The sequence below is a fragment of the Amblyraja radiata genome, chromosome 14, assembly GCF_010909765.2.
Source record: "Amblyraja radiata isolate CabotCenter1 chromosome 14, sAmbRad1.1.pri, whole genome shotgun sequence".
In the NCBI taxonomy this organism is placed as follows: domain Eukaryota; kingdom Metazoa; phylum Chordata; class Chondrichthyes; order Rajiformes; family Rajidae; genus Amblyraja; species Amblyraja radiata.
The window spans coordinates 11186131-11198222 of NC_045969.1; the positions used below are offsets into that span (position 1 = coordinate 11186131).

General features: G+C 44.5%; 1 protein-coding gene across 1 annotated transcript in view; it reads left to right on the forward strand.

The window, feature by feature from the left end:
* bace2 (beta-secretase 2) overlaps window positions 1-12092 on the forward strand; it is a 61635-nt gene that overhangs the window by 1726 nt on the left and 47817 nt on the right. The window contains exon 2 of the mRNA XM_033032511.1: window positions 6249-6334. Within this exon, the coding sequence (XP_032888402.1) occupies window positions 6249-6334 (86 nt within the window). The remainder of the gene's footprint in view (window positions 1-6248; window positions 6335-12092) is intronic.

Here is a 12092-nt window from a genome sequence, read left to right on the forward strand (position 1 = left end):
AAGTCCGATCAAACATAGTCCGAGGGCATCCAAAGAGGTAGGTAGTAGCTCAAGACTGCTCTCTAGTTGTTGGTAGGATGGTTCAGTTACCTAATGAGAGCTGGGAAGAAATGATGGTAAATTGGCTGCCCTCGTTCTTGCGTTCCAACTTGTTGTAAGCACTTCTTTAACTCTATGATGCTTTGGGATGATATGAGGCTGTGAGTGGAGCTGCCTAAATTGAAGACTTTCCCCAAAACATATGCTTTGTCCTGGCATTTTGTGTGCCCTGGTGAGTGATCCTTTCCCCTTAGAAATCTAGCCCACTGAAGCTGAGCATAATATCAATTCAAACAGCTTGAAAAAAGATAAGGCACAAAATGCTGGAGTAACTCAGTGGGTCAGGCAGCATCTCTGGAGCAAAGGAACAGGTGACTTTTCGACTCGAGACCCTCCTTCCGACTGAGATTCAGGGGGGCGGCAAACTAGAGGTGTGAATAGGTACAGAACAAATCGGAGCCGGCACCGTCTGACCAAGGAAAGTTGGAGCCCACAATGGTCCATTGTGGGCTGTGTAAGAGGTGATAACAAACTGAAACGAGCAGTGAAATTAGCAGGCCAACTAGGGTGGAGGAGGGATGGAGAGTGAAGGAATGCAGGGGTTACTTGAAATTAGAGAAATCAATATTCATACTGCTGGGTTGTAAGCTGCCCAAGTGAAATATGAGGTGCTGTTCTTCCAATTTGCATGTGGCCTCACTCTGACAGTGGAGGAGCCCAGGACGGAAAGGTCAGTATAGGAATGGGAATTGTTTGAAAAATATATTGTGACCAACGCCCAAACCAGCCAGCAGCTTGGAATGAGTTTATGAGAGTGTCTGTGGTTTTCAAATCATCTTGTTCTGGTTTATTTTCACAGCTCGAGGCTGTCAGCCTCAAAAACATTGTGTCCCATGACTTGCCAAAAAAAGTTTAATGAAGTTGTTAAAGTGACCATCCCCTGGTTACATTTTCTAGAAAGTCTGAAGAAGGGTCTCGACCCAAAACGTCACCTATTCCTTTTCTCCAGAGATGCTGTCTGACACACGGAGATACTCCAGTCTTTTGTGTCTATCTTCGGTTCAAACCAGCATCTGCAGTTCCTTCCTACGCTCCCTTCCATTTACTCCCATCTACACTTCACGCTGCCTCGGCAAGGCCAGCAGCATAATCGAGGACCAGTCACATCACGGTCACCTCCACTTCTCCCCTCTCCCATCAGGCAAAAATGTGCAGAAGTGTGAAAACGCACACCTCCAGTCAGGGACCATTTCTTCCCAGCTGTTATCAAGAAACTAAACCATCTTATCACCAACTAGTGAGAGATTCTGGGTGACTACCTCATTTGGAGACCCTCGCACTATCTTAGTTTGGACTTTTCTGGACTTTATCTTACACAAGATATTATTCCCTTTAACATGTATCAGTACACCGTAGATGACTCGATTGTAATCATTAGCAAGTGACTGATTAGCACGTAATAAAAAGCTTTTCGCTGTACCTTGGTACACGTGACAATAAACTAAACAAAATGTTCATGTGCCTATCTAAAAGCCTCTTAAACGCTATTGTCGTATCTGCTTCAAACACTTCCCCTGGCAGTGCGTACTAGGCACCTACCACCCTTTGTAAACAAAAAAGCTTGCCCCATACATCTCCTTTAAACCGTCCTCCACTCAACTTAAAGTTGTAGTATGTGACATTTCCACCCTGGAAGAAAGATTCTGACTGTCTACCCTATCTATTCCCCTCCTCATTGTATACATCTCTAACAGCTCACCTCTCTGTTTCTGATGCTCCAGAGAAAACAATCCAATTTTGTGCAGCCATTCCTTTTGGTTTATACCCTCTGATGGAGGCAGCTGTTCTGATAAACTTCACCTGCACGTTCTACAAAGTCTCCACACCCGTGCTGTCGTGGGGCAACCACAGATGCACACAATACTCCAAATGCAGCCAAAGCAAAGTTATACTCAGCTGCAACGTGACTTCCTGACCCGTACTCGATTCCCAGATTTGTGAAGGAAAGCATACCATACACCTTCTTTCCCACTCTACTTGAAATCAGCCTTCCTCACCTGCTTTGGTCCAGAGATGATCTACAATAACATGGTTGATTCTGATGTGAACTGAGTAGCACAATAGACCACTTTTAGTCGTAATTAGAAAGGGGAATAATTATTCAATTTTCCATCAACATTCATATTTTGCTAATTCTAATGCAGGGCGGCACAGTGGCACAGCGTTAGAGTTGCTGCCTTGCAGCGTCAGAGTCCCAGGTCCAATCCTGACTATGGATGCTGTCTGTATGGAGTTTGTACGTTCTCCGTGTGACCGCCTGGGTTTTATCTGGGTGCTTCGGTTTCCTCCCACACTCCAAAACACATGCAGGTTTGTAGGTTAATTGGCTACAGTAACATTGTAAATTGTCCCTAGTGTGTAGGATGGAACTAGTGTAGTGGTGGTCAGCGTGGGCTCGGTGGGCCGAAAGGCCTGTTTCTGTGCTGTATCTCTAAATTAAGCACAGCTCATGGTGTTGGTGCTGAACACGTCAAGTTAAACTATTCTCTTCTGCCTACACATGATCCTTATTCCTGGCCTTCCCATGTAGATTTCGACTGTTCTATACTTGCCCCACCCTGCCAGCTTGTTTGTCCCCAGATTCTTATCTTTCCTTCTCCCTTCTTATGCTCTGTTTGTTTATGGAGGCGACCTAGATAAATGTAACTTCCAATATCACACGTGCCTCAGGGGAAACTGGTCACATGACTCAGGGGAATGTGACCAACTGATAAAAAAAGTTGAGTGGTGCTAGATAGACACAAAAAGCTGGAGTAACTCAGCGGGTCAGATAGCATCTCTGGAGAGAAGGAATAGGTGACGTTTCAGGTCGAGACCCTTCAAGGTTGAGATACAGGGGAAAGGGGAATGAGAGATATAGACGGTGATATAGAAATATAGAACAAATGAATGAAATAAATGCAAAAATGTACCGATGGTAAAGGGAACGGGCCATTGTTAGCTGTGGGCTAGGTGAAAATGAGTTGCGGACAACGAGACTCAACAAGACGAATTGCCAAAGGTTTTGAATCAAAATTGAGATTGCCAATTTAAAACCTATTCTAACCTACAAGCTGGTTTTAAGAGGTCAGTTTTAATGATATTTCATGCAGCATAGAAATAATTAACATTCTGAACTGCTTCTAGTAACAAATTCTATTTTTATGCAATAGTGCCTCAAAAGCACCTCGGAACTCGTAGAATCGTACAGCATGGAAACGTGCCGTTTGGTTCACTGAGTCTGTGTCCACACTAAAGCTCCCAGTTACAATACTTCTCCACTGAACCCATTTTGATTTAATTCTCCCCACGTTCCTATCAACTTCCGCAAGTTTATCTCAATCAACCACACCCTGGGGATAATTTACAGAGCCATTTACCTATCAACTTGCACATCTTTGAGAGATGGGAGTAAATGGCGATAAACCATGCATTTTAGTTTAATGTATTATCCTCACATATTGCAAAAGGCTTTTGTTTACAAGCTATCACACGTTCACAAGTTATAGGAGTCGACGGGCCATTCGGCCCATCGTGTCTTCTCCGCCATTCAATCATGGCTGAACTATTGCCTCCTGATCCCATTTTCCTGCCTTCTCTCCATAACCCTCGACACCCGTTCTAATCCAGAATTAGTCTATCTCTGCCTTAAAAAATATCCACTAACTTGGCCTCCACAGCCCTCTGTGGTAATGAGTTCCACAGATTAACTACCCTCTGACTAAAGAAGTTCCTCCTCACCTCCTTTCCAAAATTACGCCCTATAATTCTGCGGTTCTGACCTCTGGTCCTAGACTCTCCCACCAGTGGAAACACCTTTTCACATCCACTCGATCTATGCCTTTCATTATTCTGTAAGTTTCAATGAGGTCCCCCCCCCCTCAACCTCCTAAACTCCAGCGAGTAGAGGCCCAGTGCTGTCAAGCGCTCATCATATGCTAAGCCACTCATTCCTGGAATCATTCTTGTCAACCTACTCTGGTTCCTCGACAGAGCCAGCACATCCTTCCTCAGATATGGGGCCCAAATGTGCTCACAGTACTCCAAATGCAGCCTGACCAGCCAAAGAAAAGACTATCCATGAATACCATCAAGCTGCCCACATGTCTAATATATGCAAAAAGAATGTCACTGTGCAGTTGCATTTATGACAAGTAAAGCCCTATAGAACATTTCACGGAATAAAGAATAAAGGGCGCAGCATTTTTCAGGGAGAATGCAAACTCCACATAGACAGCACCGGAGGACAGGGTTGCGAGATTGTGAGGCAACAAGTTCTACCAGCTGTAGATAGACACAAAATACTGGAGTAACTCAGCGGGACAGGCAGCATCTCTGGAGAGAAGGAATGGCATCCAGAGACACAGCCTGTCCTGCGGAGTCACTCCAGCATTTTGTGTCTATCTTCGGTGTAAACCAGCATCTGCAGTTACTTGCTACTAGCTTTATCATATTCCCAAACCATTTGCCCAGTGTTCTTTTTAAAATGTGTGTGTTTTTTTTGTATATATATGTTCCCTGTCTCCCAATTATGTTCACAGTAAGGTTAACTTGATTTAATTTCCAACAGTACTGTGATCTGGTAGGATTTAATATACTGGCATTTTCCTATGTGGTTGTCTGATTGCTCCTCTGTGAAGTGTCTTGTATGTTTCACTACTTTAGTCACACAATGGGAGTTCAAGTTGACTGTAATGCATAGTTTAACTAAAGCCGAATGATTCTTGCGCTTAATTATGGAGAAGTTGACACACGAAACAAGTCTGCAACAGCGTCGACTCGTAGACTCGCAGGGAATGACACAACAGGAAGTCAATTATCGTGCAGTAGACGATCTATGTCTAATTCAACCAACCCCTTCAAACACGTCTCTGAATTCTGCCTGTTTAAAACGTTGCAATCCGCAATGCTGCCGTGTGAAAACCCCTTTCCTTCTTATTACGCAAAGTCTCTGCCCGATTTTACAGATGACACAAAACCAAGCCTTCGGGCTCCCAGTTCAAATTGAGCGCATTCCTGAATAAAAGCACACTTTCAGTACGCCTGCCTCACAAGGTTCCTCATGATTCCAGTGGGAGTTCTCCATGTGACTGGGGTGTTCACAATGCACTTCTCACAATCTATCCCCTTGCCCTGCCTCCTGCAAGTAGAATCACTCTTTATGAACAATTTAACCTGGGATTCTGAGAAAGTCACTCCAGATTCAAAGTGAACAGGCATTTTCAATGGTTCAATCAATGGAACGTTATTGTCACATGTACTGAGGTACAGTGAAAATCAAATTTTCATACAAGTCAATAACAATATTACTATATACTGCACATTCATTGGTAAGTACAAGTGTGTAGGAGGTATTAAACTGAGACAGTACACAAGACTCGCTATGTTTTGGTGCCATTTTTCAAGATTCAGGTTACAGAGTCGTAGAACATGGAAACAGGCCCTTTGGCCCAACCTGCCCACACCGGCCAACATGTCCCATCCACACTCGTCCCATCTACACGAGTCGCCTGTCTGCGTTTGGCCCATATCCTTCTAAACTTGTCCTATCCATGTACCTGTCTAAATGATTCTTAAATGTTGCAATGGGACCTGCTTCAACTACCTCCTCCGGCAAGCTCATTCCATACACCCACCACCCTTTGTTTAACACAAAAAGTTCCCCCTCGGGTTCCTATTAAATCTTTTCCCCCCTCCCAGTAAACCTATGTCTGCTGGTTCTTGATTCCCCTACTGGGGAAGAAACTGCTTTTATCCGATCTATTCCTCTCATGATTTTGTGCACAGTGGCCACGGGATGGACTGGGAATTCTGAAGACGGGGAAGAGTTGGGGAAATGACCACTCCGAAGGCATCAGTGAGGGAGGTCTATAGAAACAAGGAACTGCAGATGCTGGGTTACACAAAAGACACAAAGTGCTGGAGTAACCCAGCAGGTCACGCTGCATCGCTGAGGAGCGTGAATGGGTGATATTCTTCTGGTCAGAACTCTTCTTCAGCCTCGGAATTGGAAGGACTCGCTTCAGAAGGAGCGAGGGAGGTCTACTACTCCTCCTCATCCCTACGTTCTGAAGGTCGAAGGCTGCACCAAGACGTTAAGTTCCACTAGTGTCTTTGCCTCTGCCTTTCTGGCTTCCAATTAATGATTGCTGTGTTTCCTTTGCTTGTAGATGAACATACTGGTCGATACAGGCAGCAGTAACTTTGCTGTGGCTGGTGCACTCTTTAACAATGAGACCTTCTTCAACCCAAAACTGTAAGTCCATACGAGTTGGCGATGGTGGGCCTCCATTTTGTGGGAGTGGTGAGGTGGGGGGGGGGGGGGGCCTGAGTGCGGTGGTTTGAAGAGGGTCTTTGTGCAGCGTAGACACTAGTTCCGAGCTTGCAATATTATCGCTGCTATCTGTGGAGTTAGTCATCACGTGTGAGAAGATTGCCTATATTGGTCTAATGTTCCTCAGTGTGGCTATGTTTAATGTTAGTATTGTCGAGCTCCGTCATGGAGTTTGATGTAAAAGAAGTTCAGCATTCAACTTCTCTTACATCAAATCACAGGGGGAACGTACAAACTCCGTGCAGACAGCACCCGTAGTCAGGAGCGAACCCGGGACACTGGCGCTGTAAGGCAGCTACTCTACTGCTGTGCCACTGTGTCGCCCCGAGTTGATCTACCCATTCCACCCTTTAATATAACCTTAATTCATGCAGGCCCCAACTGAATTATTGCAACTCCCTTAGTGTTGGGGGTTATAACTTCTGGGTAGGTTCATTTTGAAAGTGTCCATCCATCTTGGACAGTGGCAGAAGTACCAGTATGATTCTCGCTGTCTCCAGCTGGTTCTTCCTAATTATTCAATTTCCACTTGGATGCGGAGAAGTAGTAGTATGAATTAGGAATCACAACCATTGGCTTGTTCTTTACCAGTTTTTGTGGTGCAGTGTGTTTGTTTATTTATTACAAATTTATTATTTGTGTCCACGTGGGCGATGACAGTTTCTGTTTTACGTTGTATTAGTTTTTAGTTTTAGAGATACAGTGCGGCAGCAGGTCCTTCGGCCCACCCAGTCCGCACCAACCAGCAATCCCCGCTCGTTAACAGTATTAAAAACACACCAGGGACAATTTACATTTATACCAAGCCAATTAACCTACAAAGCCTGTACATCTTTGGAGTGTGGGAGGAAACAAAAGATCTTGGAGCAAACCCACGCAGGTCGTGGAAAGAACGTACAAACTCTGTACAGTCAGCACTCGCAGTCGGGATTGAACCCGGGTGTCTGGCGCTGTAATGCCCCTGTCCCACTTCGGAAACCTGAACGGAAACCTCTGGAGACTTTGCGCCCCACCCAAGGTTTCCGTGCGGTTCCCGGAGGTTGCAGGTGGTTGCCGGAGGTTGCAGTTAGTGGAAGCAGGTAGGGAGACTGACAAAAACCTCCGGGAACCGCACGGAAACCTTGGGAGGGGCGCAAAGTCTCCAGAGGTTTCCGTTCAGGTTTCCTAAGTGGGGCAGGGGCATAAGGCAGCAACTCTACCGCTGCGCCACCTACTTGAAGTACAGCTGTATATTTGTTGGCTTGGAATGATTTCAGTGATGTACGTCCACTTAATCTGTTCCGGCTCATTGGAAGAGAGCTATGACTATTTGATTCTGTTTTTCTGGATGGTTAGATAATTCCACCAGCCAGTCTTGTGATTTTGATTAGCTAAAATATTTCAGAGAATGTTTGTAAATGGCAAATGTTAAAATGGAAGTAACAAAGGTCAAGCAACTGTGGAGCGATACACTTATTAGGGCCTAACAGCTTTTCTGCAAATCGGCAGTTTGTTTAATATGTGAACTAACAATCCACAGCAGACTATTTAGTCAAGAATATTGAACCACTACAGAGGGAACAACTGTGAACCCCCCAGATAATCATATTCTGGGCCTTTAAAGGATCTACTTTGAAATCAAAGGAAGTGATGAGGTGGTTAGTGAGCTATCAATGCTAGTCTTCAATCTGACTTCACTGTTTCTCTTGTGTGTGAGGAATTGAGGAATTAATTAAGTCTCCAGGGAATTGCTTCCACCTCCCAGAATGCAAGCATTCCCGACTCTCCAAATTATTTAGCAGAATCTCTCTGCTTTTGCATTCTATTTGAATTTCATGTTAATTATTTATATTGTTTGACACCAATAATCACACGTTTTATTAGCTTTGGTAACTTTGGAATATGGATAGAGGATAATGTGTGTCAGTTCTCAGTTTCCATGAGGTAATATTGTGATGTTAATTGTTAAATGCAGGACATGTATAGCACAACGAGCTTGTATACGTAAAAAGGACATGGAGTGCTGGAGTAACTCAGCGGCCCAGGCAGCGTCTCTGGAGAACATGGATAGGTGACATTTCATGTCAGGAGTCTATAGAAGAGTCCCAACCTGAAACGTGTTCTCCGGAGCTGCTGCCTGATCCGCTGAGTTACTCCAGTACTGTTCTTTTGTGTAAACCAGCATCTGCAATTCCTTGTATCTAAGTTGATGTAAGTACTTGATTAGTTAGTGTAACAAGGTACAGTGAAAAGCTTATACGTGTTGGCTGTAAACGTGAAACTAAATCACAGGGAAAACAAGTCTTAAACTGTTTTCTGACAGCATATATTGTCTTTCAAGTCACTTGAAAGACACTTGAAGCATGATTATAAAAGTTGAATTTGCGTGCTGTTAGCAGTGGCTCAACTAGAACTATGTCCGCCAGCTGGGCCAAAAGATTCTGATTTCTATTTGTTTAATTTATTATCCTCGCATGTACCGAGGTACCGTGAGAAGCTTTTGTTTGCGTGCTATCCAGTCAAAGAAGGGACTATACGTGAATACAATCAAACCGTCCATAGTGCACAGATAAAGGACACGCCATTTAGTGCAAAGATATAACCTTGAAGTCCAATTAAAGACTTGAAGTTCGTTTATAACATTGAAGTCTGTTCAAAGGGCACCAATGAGGTAGATGAGCAGTGAGGACCGCACTCTAGAATCACACAGTGTGGAAACGGGTCCTTCGGCCCATCTTGCCCACACCGTCAGACATGTCCCAACTACACTAGTCCCACCTGCCCGTGTTTGGTCCATATCCCTCCAAACCTGTCCTATCCATGTACCTGTCTAACTATTTCTTAAACGTTGTGATAGTCCTTGCCTCAACTACCTCCTGTGGTAGCTTGTTCCGTACACCCTCCACCCTTTGTGTGAAAATATTACCCCTCAGATTCCTATTAAATCTTTTTCCCTTCACCTTAAACCTATGTCCCCTGGTCCTCGATTCACCTACTCTGGGCAAGAGACTCGGTGCATCTCCACGATCTATTCCGAGCTGAAGAGGACTACACTCTATGATAATAATCGGCATACACAGAGTGGACTTTATTTTGGCAATGGCAAGTGAACCTTAAAAGTCATGCAAGTCAATTTAAAGATGTATTTAAGAAGGAACTGCAGATGCTGGAAGATCGAAGGTACACAAAAAAGCTGGAGAAACTCAGCGGGTGCAGCAGCATCTATGGAGCGAAGGAAATAGGCAACGTTTCGGGCCGAAACCCAAGGGTTTCGGCCCGAAACGTTGCCTATTTCCTTCGCTCCATAGATGCTGCTGCACCCGCTGAATTCAAAGATGTAGTTCTTTCCCTTTTTTTCCCTTTAAGGATCTGAGGAAGTGGATCAGATGACCTTCGATAGTTATCTTGCTGCTGTTAAATCTGTTCCTTGTAAAACCAATCTTGTAAAACCAAGAAGGGTTGGAGAATAATGGCAAATATTAGATTAAAAATGTACTTAAGTGAGACGGGTAGTTGACCGAACAAGTTAAACACAAGTTAGGTTTATTATCCTCATGTGTGACGAGGTACAGTGAAAAGCTTAGTTTTGCACGCAAAGAAAATCAGATAATGCTATACATAAATACAATCACGTCGACTCAAGTACAATAGGTAGAGCAAACGGGAAGATGGTGTTGAATATAATTTTCAGCATTGTAGTATATCAGTTCGATAGGCAAAATCTAATGTCTGCGGATAGACACAAACAGCTGGAGTAACTCAACGGATCAGACAGCATCTCTGGAGAAAAGGAGTATGTGACGTTTTGGGTCGAGACCATCAGATTGAGAGTCAGGGGAAAGAGAAACAAGAGATATAGACGGTGATATAGAGAGAGATATAGAACAAATGTCCGCAAATCAGTAGAGGTGAATCAGGCAGTACCCTAGCTTCTGGAAGGAGAATTTATCCTATCCAGTCATATCAGTGTGTTGGTCTATTCCCCAATTCCTCCTGTACTTATCTCGCTTTCCTTCATGGTCTTCTGGCACAATTCCACCCAGGGGCAAATTCTACTTTTGTGTGTAGACACTGTGGGCCTGATGAAGAGCGACAATTGATGCTGCCAACTCTGTCAGTTTGAGCAGTGAATCAGAACTGGTATAATGGCCACCTTTAGACTTTACTTTATACTTTAGAGATACAGCGTGGAAACAGGTTCTTCGGCCCATCGTGTCCTTGCTGACCAGCGATCACCCGTTACACTAACACTATCCGACATACTCGGGACAACTTGCAATTTTACCGACACCATTTAATCAACACACCTGTAGATCTTTAGTGTGTGAGAAGAAATCCGAGCACCCGGAGAAAACCCACGCGGTCACCGGAAGAATGTACAAACCGTACAGACAGCACCCGCAGTCTGGATCGAACCCCGAGGTCTCTAGCGCTGTAAGGTAGCGACTATAACATTGCATCACCGTGCCCTCCTCTAAGAGAGAGAAGCAAGGATTCTCTCTTGGGCTCAGGAAAGCATTGCTGCCCCTTCTGAGATGTCTACAACAAACACCCTGTCCCAATCGCCCAGGGTCATCACTCGCACAGAGCCATCCTCCCAAATGGCCGATGGCCTATTTTGACCCCTACTTCAAGGAGACTATCTCTATTGAGTTCTAATAAGACGCAGGCTAGATGCAGGAACACATTTACCTATGTTGGGGCAGTCTAGAACCAGGGGTCACACTTTAAGAATAAGGGGTAGCCCATTTCGGAACAACTTCTTCACCCTAAAGAGTTGTGAATCTGTGGCATTCTCTACCACAGAAGGCAGTGGAGGCCAATTCACGGGATGTTTTCAAGAGAGTGTTAGATTTAGCTCTTTGAGTTAAAGGAATCGAGGGATATGGGGGGAAAAGCAGGAACGGGGTACTGATTTTAGATGATCAGCCATGCTCGGTGCCAAATGGCCTACTCCTGCACCTTTTTTTGTGTTTCTATGATGCTACAGAAGGCTGTGGAGGTCAAGTCAGTGGATGTTTTTAAAACAGAGATAGCTTCTTGATTAGTACGGGTGTCAGAGGTTATGGGGTGAAGACAGGAGAATGGGGTTAGGAGAGAGAGATCAGCCATGATTGAATGGCGGAGTAGACTTGATGGGCCGAATGGCCTAATTCTACTCCTGTCACTTATGACCTTATGCCCCCTGAGGTTGTGAATTAAATAGAGTTGCAGCACTGATGACTCCTGACATTAGCTCCCCATCTGCTTGTCGTGGAGCCCTGGATGAGATGAAAGTTAGTGAAGCATGAATAGCCCTTAGCTGGAAAAGTAGTGACATTGTTAAGTTGATCCTTGTTTCATTTTAGCCCTCGAATTCTGCCTTCTGGGCAGTTGTTCCCTCTGAATGGGTTTGATGCATTGCTTTCAGGAACTGCATTGCCATTTTTATGAAGAAACCCGTGGTACATCTTTTTACGGGATTAAATGGGAAAATTATTTGGTGGTGTGCCAAGAATCTGCCGGCCTTCAAGAGAAAACTCTCATCAGCAAACATAATGTTTGTTTTCTTTCCAGAACCCATTCAGATCCTCCCCTGAATCTCAGTCTGAAGAAGGGTTTTGACTCAAAACTTGGCTGTCGAAGGTTTCGACAGCCATGATCACAATGCGGTACTGGCTCGAAGGACCGAATAGCCTCCTCCTGCACCCATTTTCTATGT